The sequence below is a fragment of the Oncorhynchus mykiss genome, chromosome 28 (assembly GCF_013265735.2).
Source record: "Oncorhynchus mykiss isolate Arlee chromosome 28, USDA_OmykA_1.1, whole genome shotgun sequence".
Lineage (NCBI taxonomy): Eukaryota > Metazoa > Chordata > Actinopteri > Salmoniformes > Salmonidae > Oncorhynchus > Oncorhynchus mykiss.
Window position 1 is genome coordinate 33,050,421 of NC_048592.1, and position 21,568 is coordinate 33,071,988.

Genomic DNA, 21,568 nt, shown 5'->3' on the forward strand with positions numbered 1-21,568 from the left:
GGCTCGGGGATTTGAACCAGGGACCTTTCGGTAAGAGTCCCAACGCTCTAAACCACTCGGCTACCTTCTGCCCGTTTTCAACCCAACAGTTGCGCTGACAATCATCAAACTCGAAATGAAATACATCAACGTGCATTGTGCACACAATGTTTCATTTGTCAAAAAACGGAGCTTTACGTGTGCATAAAAAAACATCTGCTTCCCCCCTCCATTCCGTGCCAGCCCTTCTCTCATTCAAACGCACAACTAATGCTGGAACCGGGAGGCTGCAACTGCCTGAGCAGAGGAAAATGAACTCCGATAACGAACTATTAGGCTACTTGTACACCCGATGCAGTAATTGAAGGGGTTGCAAATTAAGTCAGCAAATGTTCAACTAAAATAAGGAAGTTGAATAAACGCGTGTCCAACTTGGGAATTATTGACCGTTATTTTTACGCCCAGAGTTCTTTCCGTCTGTTTTGGAGCTGAAGTTGTTGCGCGGGGTAAATGTAAGATCCACCTGCAATCTACAGAGGAGTTTTCCCAATAATGTTTGGATTTCTATGCTCCAGAATGTACAGTGGTGTCCTTTCCTGTGAACAATAAGTTTTGTGAGGAAAATAAACGTTATCATTTTTTAAAATATATATTTAAGCCTTGCGCCACTTCTTACACGGACACTTTATGAATTAATTTCATATTATGACCAAAGAGCATGAAAATACATATTTTTTATTAGGGCTCGTGCAACCGCGGGATCTCACTGACGCATCAGACATAATTGGTCTTTATACTATTTTTAAAAATCAGGTAAGGATGCAGGCATAATATTTGACTATTCAAATGTTGCATGCGCCAGTTAATATGACGTGAACATGCACAACAAATTGCATAGGAATTATAATGTTTATTTATGTAGCCTACTTATTTATTACAATCTGTTATTGACTTTTATAACAGCTATCCATTTCTATGTTGTATTTTAATATTTAAAACGTCTCAGTGTAGTATTATTACATACAGTATAGTACTTACCCAATGAGCGAAGTTGGTTAACAATACATATTTTTAACGTCTTTTCAACCAAAGAAATACGTATTTTCAACGTATTTTGCTCATGGGTAAGGTAAGCTTGTCACATTTTGCAATGAAATCAACATTCCATGATTCGCAAATTCCCCCATATGGTTTGTTACCCCTGGACACAGGCAACGTTTGGAGAGGATGAGGAGTCGTTGGGTGAAGCATGAGCTGCCAGGGTATCGGTCTTAGACGACTGTCTGTGCTGCTCCTATGGGAGGGGCTCGCTCTGAGCCTGTGCTGCTGCTGGACCGGGACTTGGGTTGTTGCGGCTGCTGCCGGATCCAGTGATGATGGTGGTACCGCTGGGCCCATGGGCTGGTTGCTGTCGGACAAAGGGCCCTTCCACCACTCTTTGGATTTCACTGAGTCGGTGGAGAGACACCAGCAGGGCTACACTACCAGATACAAGATGTTCAGGTGACCTTTTTCTCTCTTTAGTAGCCCCCCCCCACCACCTTTACCACAATTTCAATTTAAGGGGCTTTATTGGCATGGGAAACTGCCAAAGATTGCCAAAGCAAGTGAAATAGATAATGAACAAAAATGAAATAATCAATAAAAAATTGACAGTATACATTACACTTACAAAAGTTTCAAAATAATAAAGACATTTAAAATGTAATTATGTCTATATACAGTGTTGTAATGATGTGCAAATAGATAAGTACAAAAGGGAAAATAAATAAACATAAATATAGGTTGTATTTACAATGTTGTTTGTTCTTCACTAGTTGCCCTTTTCTTGTGGCAACGTGTCACAAATCTCTCTCTCTCTCTCTCTCTCTCCCTCTCTCTCTCTCTCTCTCTCTCTCTCTCTCTCACTCTCGCTCACTCTCACACACTCTCTCTCTCACACACACACACACACACACACACACACACACACACACACACACACACACACACACACACACAAATATAGGGAGATAGAGAGACAGCCTCACAACTAGGGTTGCAAAGCTACCGGTAATTTCATAAAATTTACCAGAATCTTCTGTAAATGTTTTAATTAACAGGTAATCTATGGTAATTTATACTAGAATAACTTTAAATAGATTATTCCTATGGTATTACTTTGTTATATAGGTGTACATATTGTCCATTATTTTCTAGTGGTTAGACCATATGGTTCAAGAGAAAATAGCCTAATTCATGTAAAAAGCATCTAATCAACGTAGGCATTATTTTCAAATAACTCTGCAACTTAACAATTGACTCTAACAATTGACTTTTTTTTCGCAACTGCCACCAGTTTGGAAACATTTACAACAAAGACATGTTGACATATTAAAAAACATTTCCCCCCAAAATATATAAAGGATATTTCATGCTGAAACCCTCATAATAAAACAACCAATTGATGGTTCATATTTGGCATAATGTTTTACCGTTTTGTCATTAATATTTTATATTGTCAAATAATCTTATTTTACTTTTTGTATATATTTTAGATGTGATAAGGCCACACAGAGGACCAGAGATAATTATACCAGAGATAATTACAGACACCTGTGATAATATGAAGTTCCCATAAAAGGTTACTAGATCTTACAAAATTCCCCAAAACCTTAAAAGCTAACAAAAGTCTGGCAGTTTACTGGTAAACTTCGAAAGATTCCAATAGTATACCCTCCCTTTGCAACCCTACTTGCAAGCAAGTGAGACTATTCTGTGGCACATTCCCCTCTCTGAACAACACTTCACTCCTACAGCGTGTCGTTATCAACTCTCGGCATATTATTATTTTGTAGCAGTGCTTTTACATACAACACTGTCGTTGTTACTGTTTTTTAAAGGACACTCTTATATATGTTATAATTCAGTTCAGTCCTGATATTGCGTTCACTGACTGATGTAGGCACGGTGTCTAAATAGCATACATGCAAATCCATGAAAGCTTGTGGCGTCAACACATACGTTGTAAGTAAACATAGACTGGATGTCCACCACAATTCACATTGATGGGTATGTTGTTTTCAGAACTAGTGTGAATGGAATGTGTTACACTTTGCTTGTGACATTGGTGGAACACACGCACCCTGGTTAATGCCCTGTACCAGAGAGGATATAGACAGACTGCTTTAGAAAATGGCAGAGTATTGCCTGAAACATTGCTAAATGGTTTAGAATAAATGGAAGGTGGGAGTTCTTTTGAAAATGAAGTGTGCTACTCAAACTTCCAATGAGCCGTTGAAAGTATAGGATGATGCTGGCCTTGTGCCACAATATAATGACATTCCTAAATATGGTCCTGCTGTTCCGCTATGACTCAATACTTGTTCTCCCCCTTGTGGTAAGCCAGATAAAGGAGGATTTCTACTGGCTTTGAGAAGTCTTCACAAAAATATGTCTCTCTGAACAGCCTCTACTGATTTGAATTCTCTCTCTAGAAGGGAGCAAAAGCAACATGGGGAATCTTTTCAACTGATATGATGCCCCCACTTTGAAACGTCCTCTGTTTGGATTGGAATATGGGTCCTAGCAACGTAACCATGTGGATTAACATCGGATCCCCTACAGTTACAAATGATTAGACTGACAAACCGCTGGTGTCCATCTTTCCTCTCGACCTGTTCTCCATGGTCCCCGGAGGACCTTCCCGTTTCTCCGTATTTGATTGCACATGAGCCCCGGGTCTTGAACAGGAAGCTGTCAGACTATTATCCACCAGTGTAGCGTTAGCGTAGCATGCCTGCATCCCATCCATAAGTGTTCACTGGTGAATAAGCCTGCAGGCTAATGCCAGGGTGTGATCTATAGAGGCCATCAAGTGACACCCGGAGAGGCACTGCAGTCTGTCTCTCTTTAGGATGATTGGCTGTAATTACACCCTCTACACTGGCCTGATTCCTCAATTATTTCTCTGCCGATCGTTTCTCGTGGCAGTGATTTGATTGCCTCCCACGAGAAGAGACAAGAAGGCAGTGTGTGAAATATTGGGGCAGTAGGACTCTTGACTGTAGAGACTGGAGAGAGACTAGTGTATTAGAACACTTTCGCTTGCAGGTCCCCAGATGGGACGTGACTGTGTATGCAACACTTGAGCTCGATGTGACACGTGTCAGTACACTGTGTACGAAGCAGCTAATGGTCACCACAAACAGTAGGCTAATGGTGAATCACAAGGGCTTTGTGAGATCACATTATGAATATATTTTGTTAGCTATGGACACCTCAAGTGCTTATAGTTAAAGCATTTCTATGGTTTCCTGAAAGGCTCCAAGGCAGAGGTTCTAATTTCCTGAAAGGCTCCAAAGCAGAAGTTCTCATTTTGCTCTAAATGGCTCACAGTCATAGAATGATTCATGGTCATTCAAATATGGTTCAGGATTAGCTGTGATTCATGGTTACCCATACACTCTTAGAAAAAATGGTTCCAGAAGGGTTATTCAGCTGTCCCCATATCAGAACCATTTTTGGGTTCAAATAGAATCATTTTTGGTTAGAGGGTAGAACGTTTGGTTGATCTATGTAGAACCCTCTGCGTAAAGAGTTCTACATGGTACTCAAAAGGGTTCTACCTGGAACCAAAACAACAATTTTAGGTTCTAGATTTCACTTTTTTTTCTACTTATAGGGACATTACACTGGTTAATGGGTGATCTGGCATAGAGGGTCAGTGGTTTCATGGTCACATTGACAATTTATAATACTTATTATGCCTAGTGCTGCATTGGACCCTCTCATAAAGACTATCATGCTACAGTAGCACTATTGTACTGTGGTCACCTAACAAAGGCATTGTGAAACGGAGGTTTCCTTTCTTCAGCAAGATCGAAGCTACAATGAAACAAGGCAAAAGAGCACCAACAAAGACAATTGTAAGACAAGGTCATACAGTCTCACAGACCTGTGAACATATGTGTTGGCAGAGTGACCCACGGTTTATTAGCCAGTGGCAATGTCTGTCAGAGCAAATTCCAGCCAATCTGAAGTCATTCGACACTTTCCTTTGCCCTCCCTCAAGTTGCGTGCCAACATAAGAAGGCTTTAGGAGAAAATATCTGCAGTATGCTCACAGCTCCTCCAGGGAAAATTCCGTACCGTCTGGATGTATTAGCTATATGTGAGAGTTTCTGCCTGTGTCTGTCTGTAAATGTTGTGTCTGTCTGCATTGGGGTTTGTTTGTGTTAAATGTAGGTTTTCACATTCTACAATTACATTCAAATAAATGTTCTCAACAGCCTGTTAAGTTTGTGACAATTTCACAAACTGAAAAATCTCTCCACGAACCAAGAACTCAATCAAGTAATTAATGAAGTGTGTTTTCAGGGAGTTCGGCCGGTGGAAAGTCAACAGCCTGGCGGTGGAGAGGCGGGGCGGCAGCGGCCTGGCTCCGCCCCTTGACCCTGACTTCATGCGCACAGTCAGGCAGTTGGGGCGGCGGCCCACCCTCCGCAGGATCACTGAGACCATTATCAAGAAGTACGGGACTCACCTCCTGCTGTCCGCCACTCTTGGAGGTACAGTAAACAGAGGCTCCGAGCGTTGGTTCCTACTTTACCCGCATCACAGCAGGACTCCTTAGACTCCTTAGAAGTGGGTTTTTCAAGAGGGAATTTCATATAACTTTTAAAATGTTAAATCTGTTACTGAATGTAATGTATGACTCAGACAATGGGAAAACATTCCTAGTGTCTGAATAATGCTTTACATTCAATAACTTAGCTACAGCAGATACTTCTGCATAAGGGGTATATTTTTAGTAACATAAGTAATGTGGAAATTATACAGGTTGGAATTTATGTATTATACTGTATCTTATGTGCTTAAAAAGCTACTGTATATATATATATATATATATATATATATATATATACACACACACACAGTTAAAGTCGGAAGTTTACATACACCTTAGCCAAATACATTTCAACTCAGTTTTTCACAATTCCTGACATAATCAGAGTAAAAATTCCCTATCTTAGGTCAGTTAGGATCACCACTTTATTTTAAGAATCTAAAATGTCAGAATAATAGTAGAGATAATGATTTATTTCAGCTTTTATTTCTTACATCACATTCCCAGTGGGTAAGAAGTTTACATACACTTTGTTGGTAGGATTGCCATTAAATTGCTTAACTTGGGTCAAATGTTTTGGGTAGCCTTCCACAAGCTTCCCATAATAAGTTGGGTGAATTTTGGCCCATTCCTCCTGACAGAGCTGGTGTAACTGAGTCAGGTTTGTAGGCCTCCTTGCTTGCATACACTTTTTCAGTTCTGCCCACACATTTTCGATGGGATTGAGGTCAGGGCTTTGTTATGGCAACTCCAATACCTTAACTTTGTTGTCCTTAAGCCATTTTGCCACAACTTTGGAAGTATCCTTGGGGTCATTGTCCATTTGGAAGATCCATTTGTGACCAAGCTTTAACTTCCTGGCTGATGTCTTGAGATGTTGCTTCAGTATATCCACATAATTTTCTTCCCTCATGATGCCATCTATTTTGTGAAGTGCACCAGTCCCTCCTGCAGCAAAGCACCCCCACAACATGATGCTTCCACCCCCGTGCTTCACGTTTGGGATGGTGTTCTTTGGCTTGCAAGCCTCCCCCTTTTTCCTCCAAACATGACAATGGTCATTATGGCCAAACAGTTTTATTTTAGTTTCATCAGACTGGAGGACATTTCTCCAAAAATTACGATCTTTGTCCCCATACGCAGTTGCAATCTGTAGTCTGGCTTTTTTATGGCGGTTTTGGAGCAGTGGCTTCTTCCTTGCTGAGCAGCCTTTCAGGTTATGTCGATATAGGACTTGTTTTACTGTGGATATAGATACTTTTGTACCCGTTTCCTCCGGCATCTTCACAAGGTCCTTTGCTGTTGTTCAGTGATTGATTTGCACTTTTCGCACCAAAGTATGTTCATCTCTAGGAGACAGAACGCTTCTCTTTCCTGAGGGTTACGACGGCTGCGTGGTCCCATGGTGTTTATACCTGCATACTATTGTTTATACAGATGAACGTGGTACCTTCAGGCATTTGGAAATTGCTCCCAAGGATGAAACAGACTTGGGGAGGTCTACAAGGTCTTGGCTGGTTTCTTTTGATTTTCCCATGATGTCAAGCAAAGAGGCACCGAGTTTTGACGTATGCCTTGAAATACATCCGCAGGTACACCTCCAATTGACTCAAATTATGTCAATTAGCCTATCAGAAGCTTCCAAAGCCATGATATCGTTTTCTGGAATTTTCCAAGCTGTTTAAAGGCACAGTCAACTTTGTGTATGTAAACTTCTGACCCACGGGAATTGTCATACAGTGAAATAAGTGAAATAATCTGTCTGTAAAGAATTGTTGGGAAAATTACTTGTGTCATGCACAAAGAAGCAGTCCTAACCGACTTGCCCAAACTATAATTTGTTACCAAGAAATGTGTGGAGTGGTTGAAAAACGAGTTTTAAGTGTATCTAAACTTCCGACTTCAACTGTATTAAAACAGGGAACTCAGTTCAGTATGGTTGCTGTATTGGGGTGAGATTAAACATACATCACATGTTCTGCTCATTATCTTTCTTCATCACAGTCAATGAATAATTGGAACCTCTCTAAAGAAGAGACGGGAGATGATCACCATTGATCATGAGATCACTGAGCATCTCTGGCTCAGTTAATGGTCTCCCCTTTCCTAATTTCCTGTAATCAGGGGAGGAGTCCTTGACGATATTTGTGGATAAGCGGAAGCTGAGCCGAGGCCCAGAACCAGGGGCTGGAGCTGAGGGCAGCAGCCACAACAATACGGGGGCTGGGGTGGTGACCCTGGAGGCCCTTCACCAGCTGGCTGCCTCCTACTTCACCGACAGGGAGAACACCTTGCGCCGTCTCCACCACCTCCAGATCGCCTCCACCGCCATCAGGGTAAGAGACCCCTGACTGCCCTTTGCCTCTGGGCATACAGAGGGGAAGTTAGATGCCAATATAGGTTACTATAGGAGGTCAAACTGTGTTAAACCAATGCAGCTGCTGCAAGGACTTTGCTATGTTTTCTTTAGATTTTTTTTCTGTGGGGGAGGCAAGTGGATAGGTTACTGTTGCATTTAATGTTGCCATTTTATTTATGTCAAATATTCACAGTGTAGCATGTTGATGTGTTGTTTTGATTTTAGATTTTTCCTTATTGTCAGACTCTCGCTGTGCCGATTCAGTAAGTAAGCGTTGTTGCATAGTGTATCAGATATGAGTCCTTTTTATCTCAAAATGAAAATCTGCTGAGATTTAACATGTTTCAAGTCATAAGAATGACATGTGACTTACATCAGACTGTACCCATATGTGTTCCAATTATATATCAAGGGCGATGTAGACAGATGAACAGGGTTATATATATATATATATATAGAATATCTACATAAAAAGTATTTACTGTAGGCCGTCTATTCCAAAACTGCAATGCATTGCTGTCGGAGGTACCCCAAATAAATATGTGATTCACATTTTCAAACAGTACATTTAGATTTTCCAACGGGGCTATACATTTGGTAATGCGGGTGTAAGCAGTTGCTCCCGACGCCACTTGGGTACACTGCAGCATCCACCAAGAGGCTCTTGTTGCCAAGGGAATGCCTGACATTTTGGACACTACAGTGAAAATGGTAAACTTAGTTAAAGCAAGGCCCCTGAACTCTCCTGTATTTTCTGCAATATGCAATCATATGGGCAGCGACCATGTAACGCTTTTACAACATACAGAAGTGCGCTGGTTATCAAGGGGCAAAGTATTGACACATTTTTCTGAATTGAGAAATGAGCTTAAAATTTTCTTTACTGACCATAATTTTCACTTGTCTGACCACTTGCATGATGACGAGTTTCTCACACGACTGGCCTATCTGGGTGATGTTTTTTTTAGCCTGAATTATCTGAATCCAGGATTACAGGGACTCTTTGCAACTATATTCAATGTGCGAGACAAAATTGAGGCTATGATTAAGAAGTTGGAGCTCTTCTCTGTCTGCATTAACAAGGACAACCCACAGGTCTTTCCATCATTGTATAATTTTTTGTGTGCAAATGAACTCAAGCTTACGGACAATGCCAAATGTGATATAGCGAAGCACCTGAGTGAGCTGGATGCGCAATTACGCAGATACTTTCCCAAAACGGACGACACAAACAACTGAATTTGTTATCCCTTTCATGCCCTGCCTCCAGTTACAAGAGTGCCTCATCAAAATTGCAGCAAGCGGTTCTGTGAAAATGTCATTTATTCAGAAGCCACTGACAGATTTCTGGATAGGGCTGCGCTCAGAGTATCCTGCCTTGGCAAATCGCACTGTTAAGACACTGATGCCCTTTGCAGCTACAGTGAGGGGGAAAAGTATTTGATCCGCTGCTGATTTTGTACGTTTGCCCACTGACAAAGAAATGATCAGTCTATCATTTTAATGGTAGGTTTATTTGAACAGTGAGAGACAGAATAACAACTAAACAATCCAGAAAAACGCATGTCAAAAATGCTATAAATTGATTTTCATTTTAATGAGGGAAATAAGCATTTGACCCCCTCTCAATCAATAAGATTTCTGGCTCCCAGGTGTCTTTTATACAGGTAACGAGCTGAGATTAGGAGGACACTCTTAAAGGGAGTGCTCCTAATTTCAGCTGGTTACCTGATTAAAAGACACCTGTCCACAGAAGCAATCAATCAATCAGATTCCAAATGCTCCACCATGGCCAAGACCAAAGAGCTCTCCAAGGATGTCAGGGACAAGATTTTAGACCTACACAAGGCTGGAATGGGCTACAAGACCATCGCCAAGCAGCTCGGTGAGAAGGTGACAACAGTTGGTGCGATTATTCGCAAATGGAAGAAACACAAAAGAACTGTCAATCTCCCTCTGCCTGGGGCTCCATGCAAGATCTCACCTCGTGGAGTTGCAATGATCATGAGAACGGTGAGGAATCAGCCCAGAACTACATGGGAGGATCTTGTCAATGATCTCAAGGTAGCTGGGACCATAGTCACCAAGAAAACAATTGGTAACACACTACGCCGTGAAGGACTGAAATCCTGCAGCGCCCGCAAGGTCTCCCTGCTCAAGAAAGCACATATACATGCCCGTCTGAAGTTTGCCAATGAACATCTGAATGATTCAGAGGACAACTGGGTGAAAGTGCTGTGGTCAGATGAGACCAAAATGGCGCTCTTTGGCATCAACTCAACTCGCCGTGTTTGGAGGCGGAGGAATGCTGCCTATGACCCCAAGAACACCATCCCCACTGTCAAACATGGAGCTGGAAACATTATGCTTTGGGGGTGTTTTTCTGCTAAGGGGACAGGACAACTTCACCGCATTAAAGGGACGATGGACGGGGTCATGTACCGTCAAATCTTGGGTGAGAACCTCCTTCCCTCAGCCAGGGCATTGAAAATGGGTCATGGATGGGTATTCCAGCATGACAATGACCCAAAACACATGGCCAAGGTAACAAAGGAGTGGCTCAAGAAAAAGCACAATAAGGTCCTGGAGTGGCCTAGCCAGTCTCCAGACCATAATCTCATAGAAAATCTGTGGAGGGAGCTGAAGGCTCGAGTTGCCAAACGTCAGCCTCAAAACCTTAATGACTTGGAGAAGATCTGCAAAGAGGAGTGGGACAAAATCCCTCCTGAGATGAACAAGAAACGTCTGACCTCTGTGATTGCCAACAAGGGTTTTGCCACCAAGTACTAAGTCATGTTTTGCAGAGAGGTCAATACTTATTTCCCTCATTAAAATGCAAATCAATTGATAACATTTTTGACATGCGTTTTTCTGGATTTTTGTTGTTGTTATTCTGTCTCTCACTGTTCAAATAAACCTACCATTTAATTTATAGACTGATCATTTCTTTGTCAGTTGGCAAACGTACAAAATCAGCAGGGGATCAAATCGTTTTTTCCCTCACTGTACGTACCCATGTGAGAGTGGGTTCTCGGCCCTCACTAGCATGAAAACTAAGTACAGACTGTGTGTGGAAAATTATTTAAGACTGAGACACTCTCCAATGCAACCCAACATTGCAGAGTTATATGCATCCCTTCAAGCACAGCCTTCTCATTAAACTGTGGTGAGTTATTTGATGAACAAATAAGGTTTTATATGTAAGATAAAGATAAAGAGCAATAATTATTGATTATTAGTATATTATTATTTGTGCCCTGGTCCTATAAGAGCTCTTTGTCAGCCGGGTTGTGACAAAGTCACACTCATTCTTATGTTTAATAAATGTATCGTATAGTGTGTGTGATGGCTAAAAACAACATTTGAGAGTGCGCCGACCCTGGTGCTAGAGGAGGTGCAGCTGGAGGTTGAATGTTTGAAAAGGAAAGTGTACGGGACTATAAAAAGCTCGGGAACCACTGCTGTAGATTGGTGCTCTCTCACCAATAGCAGGTGTTAGTATGTGATAATCAAGAGAGACGCTAGTAGTGTTGTAGTGTTGCTCCACATACTACAGTACCCCAATACTCCATTCAATCTTCTGACATGGATATTAAAATAGGTTAATTTCTCAATGTGGCAGGTGTAACAGTATAGCTTCCGTCCCTCCCCTCGCCCCAACCTGGGCTCAAACCAGGGACCCTCTGCACACATCAACAACTGACACCCACGAAGCATCGTTACCCATCGCTCCACAAAAGCCGCGGCCCTTGCAGAGCAAGGGGAACCACTACTTCAAGGTCTCAAAGCGAGTGACGTCACCGATTGGAACGCTATTAGCGCGCACTACCGCTAACTAGCTAGCTCTTTCACATCGGTTACACAGGCATACCTGATATTGATGAGGAGAAGTGGCCACCTGACTGAAAGTGCCTTCCTACAGTATAGTTAATTATTCATCAAGATGATATATCGGCCCATATCTTTCTATTAATTTACGTCCAAGCTAACCACCTTTGTCAGCCATTTTGTGGAGTGAGCCGAGTGTCAATTGGTCAAGAAAAGGTTTTGAATAGGTGTTGAGGGGTGTTCAGCACTGCCAGCTGCACATAGGCCTTCATTAAAACACATATGCTGGAGATTATGGAGGAAATATGAAATAAGAACTGTTACTGAGGCATAAATCTAGAGGTTTGATTATGATTCATCTCAAGCCGTGTCGTGATTCCCTTCATCTACATTAGGGACGGGCAACACCAGTCCTCGCAGGACCCGAGTGGTGTCACCCCCCCCCCCCCCCCCCCTGACAAACACAGCTGATTAAACTAATTACATTCTAAACTGAAGATCATGATTAGTTGATTATTGGAGTCAGAGGTGTTAGCTGGGTCTAGGGGCCAAAGTGTGACACCAATCAGGCCCCCGAGGACTGGAGTTGTCCAGGCCTGCTCTACATCATGTTTGATCATGCTACAGAATGGTTGACGTAAGACACTGTAATCAGTATATGGGGGATTGGAAATTATGCAGACAATTACATTGATGGGAAGCTACAATCTATCTGTAGTATTAAGCAGATCTACTCCCTAAAAAAAATATATATGTATATATATATATATATAAAATTACGAAAAAGAAACTGTAATCAGTTGTGAGTGACCCGCATTGAGGAACACTGATTTGCATGATCACCCTGCAATATTGGTGATTGGGCAGGAATTAAAGTTAATTAATTATGAATTCTCCACCACCATTGTACAATAACTCGCCAACTAAATGTATGCTATTTCAAAATATGCTTTATTTTATTTAACTAGGCAAGTCAATTAAGAGTGAATTCTTATTTACAATGACGGCATAACCCGGCATAAAACGGATGACGCTGGGACAATTTTCATTGTGGTTTCAATTATTCAATACCCCGAATAAGATTAATGGAGTCGATATGATTTAACATTGGAGATGATTATCTTTTTCACTCTCTGTCCTTCCTTTATGATAGCCTACCAGAACACACAGACTATTCATTAATTTCCACTGAATATTTTTCTAGTTCATTCTCTGATGTTTGAGGCATAAAACAAAACATCAGAAAATGAATGAACTTTCAACATTAATTAGTTTCCTTACCTCCCCAGGTGACTGAAACCAGGACAGGCCCCCTTGGATGCAGTAACTATGATAACCTTGACTCTGTCAGCTCAGTACTGGTCCACAGTCCAGAAAACAAGATCCAATTACAAGGTATGCCTGAAACTAGAACTGAAGACAAAACTTCAACAGGTATATCACTCTGAATGAACATCAAAGAGCCAGATGTGCCTTTCATGATTAACATTAATATATGTATTCCCAGCAGTGTAGAGGGAATAGTTTACGGTAACTCACTACAGCTCAACATGGAATGCATTCTTCGGGAGGTTCAATGCAGCAAAGACACAGTAGTTCCTATCTGGAATCTAATTGGTTCTCAACGCTAACCTGCGAGGATCTTTATCAAATCCCTGGATGACTTAGTTGTATTTGGTTTCTGAAGTAGGATCTTCAAAAGCAATTTAGCAGCAGTGTCTGTTTGTTTTGCCTTCTTATACACCCCAAAATACTCACCCACGCCTCTCTGGCCTCCCCAGGACTCCAGGTCATTCTGCCAGCGTACCTGCGGAGCCGCTTCGTCCAGGCAGCCCTCAGCTACATCGGCTGCAACTCGGAGGGCCAGTTTGTGTGCAGGGCCAGTGACTGCTGGTGCCAGTGTAGCCCGGACTTCCCACAGTGCAACTGTCCACAGACGGACCTCCAGGCCCTGGAGAACAACCTGCTCCGCCTCAGAGATGCCTGGACACTGGCCAACGAGGAGTTTGAGGAATCAGGTGTTTACTGGAGATAGTTGAACATGCAACAGTTCAATGACCTGTCATGAGCAACAATTGAGCAGCCTGGGTGGCAGGATATTTCTGCTTTAGCCAGCTTGTTTTTTAACTTGCAATAATTTAGTGTAGAATTTAGAGAGTAAGGTATTCAGGCATTCAATAAGCTTCCATATGTGAGAATGATAAAAAGTATTGTTCAGAGATACGGTGGGGAAGTGTCGTGTGTTTGGCTATGCCGGATTAAGTGATATGACATGCTATTCTATAAAATCCTTTCTCTGTAATTAATATTACCTGATTGAGCTAATCATGTAAATGAAATTAACTAGAAAGTCGGGGCACCAAAAAATTATATTTATAGAGCAGTTATCTTCCCAATAAACTCTTAAAGACCTAGTAATATTTTACATCAGTAGCAGTCAATGTTAATCGTCACCTTATTTCAGTCTCATCTGAAAGTTGTAAATTCTTGGTTATCTTCAAATCAAATCAAATCAAATCAAATCACATTTTATTTGTCACATACACATGGTTAGCAGATGTTAATGCGAGTGTAGCGAAATGCTTGTGCTTCTAGTTCCGACAATGCAGTAATAACAAGTAATCTAACTAACAATTCCAAAACGACTGTCTTGTACACAGTGTAAGGGGATAAAGAATATGTACACAAGGATATATGAATGAGTGATGGTACAGAGCAGCATAGGCAAGATACAGTAGATGGTATCGAGTACAGTATGTACAAATGAGATGAGTATGTAAACAAAGTGGCATAGTTTAAAGTGGCTAGTGATACATGTATTACATAAGGATACAGTCGATGATATAGAGTACATACGTATGCATATGAGATGAATAATTTAGGGTAAGTAACATTATATAAGGTAGCATTGTTTAAAGTGGCTTCACGAACCATGACTAACAAGTTGAATCAGCAATACAAAATTGGGTTTAAGTATTTATTTACTAAACACCTAACTAATCACACAGAATTACATATACACAGAATAAATCATACCTTGATTACAAATTATATCATGAAGGAAAACGTCCCTAGCGGAGGGAACAGATATGACAGCTGGTTACACAAAGTAAAGGGTCTGGGTTAGAGTGAAGGAGCGGGAAGACTGAGGAACAAAGGGAGAAGCGATGTCTCTATCGTAAATACAGTATCTTATGCATTCTAAATTACCGCCCATTTGGAAAAGGAAAATGCAATAAATATTTACTCTGAGCTGCGCTTCGGTAGGTTGGTGGTAGATGGAAGGCCGTGTTGCCCAACCGAGTCCTTTGAAGAATGTCTCTGGTGGTAAATTGGACACGTTGTAGTAACGTCGTTGTGTGGTAGACGGAATACTCTGTCTGTTCTTTCCTAGCCCACGTTTGCAGCTGCTGTTACTAACTCAATGGCTAGGAGGTATCACTTCTGTAGTGAATAAGAGTTCAATGTTCATACAATTCGCAACCAAAGCTCATGCTGAGGTTGGCTTCGTTCTGTAGTTATTATCTGAACCATTCTGACATCGGACCGTCGTCCTCACATCCTCGGAACAGATAACATGTTAGTCCTGTTAACATATGGACCGTCGTCCTCACATCCTCAGAACAGATAACATGTTAGTCCTGTTAACGTATGGACCGTCGTCCTCACATCCTCGGAACAGGAGGTTACATTTTCGTCAAGGCTTTATATAGTGGAGCGAGAAGGGTGTGTTTGAAAAGTTTTATAACCCATGTCTCTTCACAGGGGCGGGCCACTGATTGAGCAGAGCCCTAACCTTAAGAAAACCCAAATATCTCATTTGGAAGCTAAAATTACGTTTAATCTTTTCACCAATAATTTTATATTCAAACATTTAAATTGAACAACAATTCCATGTGAATCCGATAACTCTGATGTGTAGACTTTCCACTGTAGAGTTTATGTCATCCTATCATTGATGAGAATGTCTCAGATGACAACCGAACTGACATCATATTCATCAAGTACCACCGCATATGTTCAATTGTTCGGATTACCAGAATATAGTTCATTTCCCCCCACCTTCTGATGTTCCCAGAATCTCTATGTTAACCAAAGGATTTTCAAATGTCACATCAGTAGGGTAGAGAGAGGAAAAAGGGGGGGAGAGGTATTTATGACTGTCATAAACCTACCCCCAGGGCAACGTCATGACAGAAGGGAGTATACTAGATTAAAAACCTTACTGAAGTCGCATAATAAAAGTGTCTCGTGGGATTTCTCACTTCTTGAAAACACTTTTGAAATAGGGGAAACATAGTGAGTCGCAGAATGGAACCCATTCAACCCGAGTGGCGCAGGGGTCTAAGGCACTGCATCTCAGTTCTAGAGACGTCACTACAGACCCTGGTTTGATCCTGGGCTGTATCACAACTGGCTGTGATCAGGAGTCCTATAGTGCGGTGCACAATTGGCCCAGTGTCCTCCGGGTTAGGGGTGGGTTTGGCCAGGGTAGGCCATCATTGTAAGTAAGAATTTGTTCTTAACTGACTTGCCTAGTTAAATATAATAAAAATAAACTCTGAATCAGAGAGATGCAAGGGGCTGCCTTAATCAGCGCCCGGGTTTAACTTCTGTGCTCAAGGGCAGGATTTATCCACTTGGGGATTTAAACCAGCGACCTTTCAGTTACTGGCCCAACACTCTTGATGTAATAGGTTACCATGGCAATATACATGGCCTTGCTTCGAAAGCTGGAAGTGTATGTTTGCACCCACTTCAACCACCATCTCGTACCATCTGATAAATGACCAATTAGTGACTAAACCATTCAATGGTGCACACTACAGACAGGTTGTTAATCAAATATGATGCCTCTTGAAATAACAGTTATGCACTCTAGTAAGCTGAGAAGAAACAATCTGAACCAGTATCTCTGAACACGTTGTTTATTTATATTTGGGTTTGTTTACATTTCTGGGACAGACAAAAACAATGAGAACAGACACACTGTCACACGTTGTAATTATTCCCCAATGGCTCACGTGGCTCCCCGCCAGAACAAAACTTGACTTATTCATGTTTATTTATTTTTTTTACTCTTGGTTTACTATTTTAGAGGAGTTCCAAAGCTTCGTCGGAAGGCTGCCAACCCAGTACGCGGTGAACAAATCTGTCGTGGAACACTTTTGGAGGACGGATGGGGGTCTTCTCCAGCGCTACAGGCAGCTGGAGACCATGAGAGGCCTGCTTCTCGACAAAGCGCGCCACACCGCTAACAAGCTCTTCAGCCTCATTAAGAGATGCCGCCATCAACCCAGAATTGTGCTGCACAGGGAGAGGTATAGACTATTGTTTCATTAACCCGAGGTTTCCCCCAAACTTCCTTTGTCTTGGAATTATGCAAATTATTTATGCACTGTGCTAGAAAGAAACACACAAAAAAAGAGTAGTTTTAGGAGACAAGAAGGGCTGACAGACTAAATTGAGTCTCACCTCGGAAAACCAGAGTTGAGGATAGCTGGACAACTGGCAGTTGCTAATTGCAATGCAATTAGTACTGTTTTAACTTTTGTTATCCAAAGTGTATCTAAGACCACTGGGCTCAATAAAAGATGAAGTACCTACTCACTAGGCCACAATAAGTCTTCAGATTGTGTCACACATCCACACTCAGAAAAGAGTACCAATAACAAACATTTTGGCATTCAAACGGTGAGGTCCTCTTTATCTTATGCCTCTGCTGAAGTTACCACTTTCACTCTGTTTTCATTAACAGTTAAAACTACAGTCTGAACAACATTCCAATTATTAGTTGGTTAGCCTGGTCCCAGATCCGTTTGTGCTGTCTTACAAGGCTGGCAAGATAGCCCGGTCCCAGATCATGTTTGTTCTATCTCTTGTACTGTATCTGTACAAATACTATATATCTGTATCTATACAAATACAGTGCTGCCAAGCGCACTGTGACTACTGTGGCGCTTGGCGGAGTTCTTAACGGGTCCAACAGAACCCGACACGAGTAGTCCTCTAGCTCCCGGTTCAGCCCTATGTAATGCAACCTGGTCTAGCTGTTATTAGTTACTCCAGTCTTCCAGAGAGGCTTTCCTTTCAGCATAACTTCCCGGTGCTGGTCTCCTCTCTCCTGACCTCTCTGTTTTGATGGCCATTCTTTGGAAAAAATTAACTACATTACAAAATCCTTCAGTACTACTGCCAAACACTCTGCTTCCACAATCCTCAATCCAATTACACTGCTTTATCACACCCTTCTGGTCATAAAGGGGGATTTGATGGAGGTTCCCAATTATTTAACTGGTCCATTTTTTCCGCATGTGATCCTATGAAATGCTTTATGCATAGTTTATTTGCTCTGTAATTGTACTGGGTGGTTAGTATTCAATATTCATACATTGAACAAAAAAAGTGTGTGTGTGTGTGTGTGTGTGTGTGTGTGTGTGTGTGTGTGTGTGTGTGTGTGTGTGTGTGTGTGTGTGTGTGTGTGTGTGTGTGGTTGGCTCTCTGTCAGCACCCACCTGCCTACTCCAGGGGAAGATTTCCATTTTGGTCTGATTTAGCTTGCATTCCAGCAGCTGAGCCTGCAAGTGCAGAGATGGGGCTTCTGCTCTGCCTATCCTACTTAATTGACAGATATTGTTGCTGTGAATGTGCAGTATTGAATCCTATTGTGTCTGATGAGATGTTTTTAACATATTTCAAAGACAGAAAACAAAAAGAAAACGTTAATTGACTAACAAAGGTATGTTCACCTACAGTATGTTCTGTCCTCTGTCCTCAGACCCCTTCGCTACTGGCTGAGCTACATCCTGTCCCTCCTGTACTGCAGTGAGAACGACCACATCGGCGTGTACTCTGAGCAGACCAGGAGCTGTTCCTGCCCCTACCACCACTCTTCCTGCCAGGGCCCCGTCCCCTGCTCTGTGGGAGAAGGCCCCCGCTGTGCGTCTTGTTCCCCCGAGAACCGCACCCGCTGCTCCAGCTGCAACCCGGGCTTCTTTCTAGGCCAGGGGCTCTGCCGACCCGCCGTACCTGACCCCACGGATCCTTACCTGGGTTTGGAGAGCGACCGCGACCTTCAGGACTTGGAGCTGCGCTACCTACTCCAGCGCCGCGACTCGCGCATTGCCCTGCACGCCATCTTCGTCAGCAGCGATGTGCGCCTCAATGCCTGGTTCGACCCATCGTGGCGGAAGAGGATGCTGCTGACGCTGAAGAGCAACCGCTACAAGTCCAACCGCGTGCACATGCTGCTGGGGGTGTCGCTCCAGGTGTGCCTGACCAAGAACAGCACGTTGGAGCCTGCGCTGTCCGTGTTCGTCAACCCGTTCGGGGGCAGCCACTCGGAGAGCTGGACCATGCCCATCGGCCAGCACGGCTACCCCGACTGGGAGCGGACCAAGCTGGATATCCCCCTGGACTGCTACAACTGGACCTTGACACTGGGCAACCGGTGGAAGAGCTTTTTCGAGACCGTCCATTTCTACCTGAGGAGCCGCATTAGGGATTCCGGGCCAGGCTCGTGGGTTGGGGGACACAGAAACGCTAGTAGAGCGTACTTTGAACCACCAGAGGGCGCCGTGGAACCTGTGGAGGCGTATTCATCCCAGAACATGGGCTACATGAAGATCAACAGCATGCAGCTGTTTGGATACAGCATGCACTTTGACCCAGACGCAATCCAGGACCTAATCCTGCAGTTGGACTACCCGTACACCCAGGGATCCCAGGACTCAGCCCTGCTGCAGCTGGTAGAGGTCCGCTATAGGGTCAACCGCCTCTCCCCTCCAGGGGCTCAGCCTATGGACCTGTTCTCGTGTCTGCTCCGTCAAAGACTGAAACTGTCCAGTTCAGAAGTGACCAGAATACTGGCTTCTCTACAGGCTTTCAGTGCTAGACAACCAAACTTTGTGGAGTACGAGGCAACCAAGCTATGTAGTTAATAATGGGCAGGTGGGCGGGGCCAATGTGATGTTTTTTGTATTAACCCAATCAGATACAATGTCAGCCCCATAGCCTATATCTGTTTGTGTTGGTGTTTGCCGTTCATGGCTTTAATTGTATATAAGTGTCATTAAATTTGATGTTTTTATCAATACCGGTCAAAAGTTTGGACACACCTACTCATTCAAGAGTTTTTCTTTACTTTTTATTATTTTCTACATTGTAGAATAATAGTGAAGACACCAAAACTTTGAAATAACACATATGGACTCATGTAGTAAACAAAAAAGTATTTGCCTTGATGACAGCTTTGCACACTCTTGGCATTCTCTCAACCAGCTTCACCTGGAATGCTTGAAGTCTTGAAGGAGTTCCCACATATGCTGAGCACTTGTTGGCAGCTTTTCCTTCACTCTGCGGACCAACTCATCCCAAACCATCTCAATTTGGTTGAGGTTGGGGGATTGTGGAGGCCAGGTCATCTGATGCAGCACTCCATCACTCTCCTTCTTGGTAAAAAAATCCCTCACACAGCCTGGAGGTGTGTTTTGGGTCATTGTCCTGTTGAAAAACAAATGATAGTCCCACTAAGTCAAACCAGATGGGATGGCGTACCGCGTATCCAACGGCGGTTGGAACCAAAAATCTCCAATTTGGACTGCAGACCAAAGGGCAGATTTCCACCGGTCTAATGTCCATTGTATCTTGGCCCAAGTATGTCTCTTCTTCTTATTGGTGTCCTTTAGTAGTGGTTTCTTTGCAGCAATGTGACCATGAAGGCCTGATTCACACAGTCTGCTCAGAACAGTTGATGTTGAGATGTGTCTGTTACTTATTTGGATTTGTTTAAGACTTTTTTGGTTACTACATGATTCCATATGCATTTTTTCTACAATGTAGAATAAAGTAAAAAGCTTGAATGAGTAGGTGTTCTAAAATGTTTGACCGGTAGTGTACATTGGAAAGATCTGGAAAAATGCATCCCTTTTTCCCTTTTTACAGAAAATGCTGCAATTTATTATTGGATAGAGAGGATTTGATCTGCTTTATACAGGTATCAAATCAGCATCTATTCCAAATGTATATGACCACTGTGTTATTGCAGTGGATTATTGGATTGATACTAACACACACCTACTAAAAACCTATGTAAGTCATTTGCTAATGGAAGGAGAACGAGGTGCTGCAAATGTGCTGTGTTAGTACTGCCCATCTGGAGCTGCAGAACACAGTGTCTCATAATGTCTCCGTTCTGTAACAGCCTTGGCACATATTACCAAGGGTATAGTGAGGACAGTAGCCTCCGCCCCCTGTCTCTGGCTGCCATTCACACTCACTGTGATGGATGAGAGAGGGAGGTAGAGAGACATGCACAGCATCAAACACAGGCTAGGTATCAATGGCCTTTATCGGAGATAATTAGCTCACAGAGCAAATAGGGAGTTGATTGAAGGCTCAATGACCAAGGGTGAAATTAGACCCGAACTCCCAAAAGAACTGTTGTCTCTAGACTACAGTGTCAGCTGTTTGAGTATGACTTGCATCTTAGATAGCACTTGCAGAAGTGGCTTGTCGTCGCTTAATCTAGATTCGTAAGACGTTCCCCCCTGGGGTTAAGGAGTGATGGGTGGTTATCCATCCCGTCTCTTCCCTCTAATGTAACGCCAACTTTAAGGGGAAGAGAAAGTGGGTAGAAACATAAGCAATTAACTTGAAAACACTACCAAATGACGCACTCGTTGTTCTTAAATTCGGTTATGGGCTAAATTATTTTCCTATTTATTTATTAAATGCAGTCATTTAGTTTGTAAGTAAATTGGATTTCCAAATTCGATAGACTGAATCCTTTTCAG

General features: G+C 42.6%; 1 protein-coding gene across 1 annotated transcript; it reads left to right on the top strand.

Moving 5' to 3' along the window:
- The first annotated feature begins 191 nt into the window (after positions 1–191).
- LOC110509024 (BMP/retinoic acid-inducible neural-specific protein 3) lies at positions 192–19,987 on the top strand. Its single transcript, XM_021589965.2, has 8 exons — positions 192–792; positions 1,191–1,482; positions 5,338–5,528; positions 7,712–7,923; positions 13,064–13,169; positions 13,556–13,792; positions 16,873–17,095; positions 18,553–19,987. The coding sequence occupies exons 2-8, from the start codon at positions 1,229–1,231 to the stop codon at positions 19,712–19,714; spliced, it is 2,385 nt and encodes a 794-aa protein (XP_021445640.2). The 5' UTR covers positions 192–792; positions 1,191–1,228; the 3' UTR covers positions 19,715–19,987.
- Positions 19,988–21,568: the final 1,581 nt, after the last annotated feature.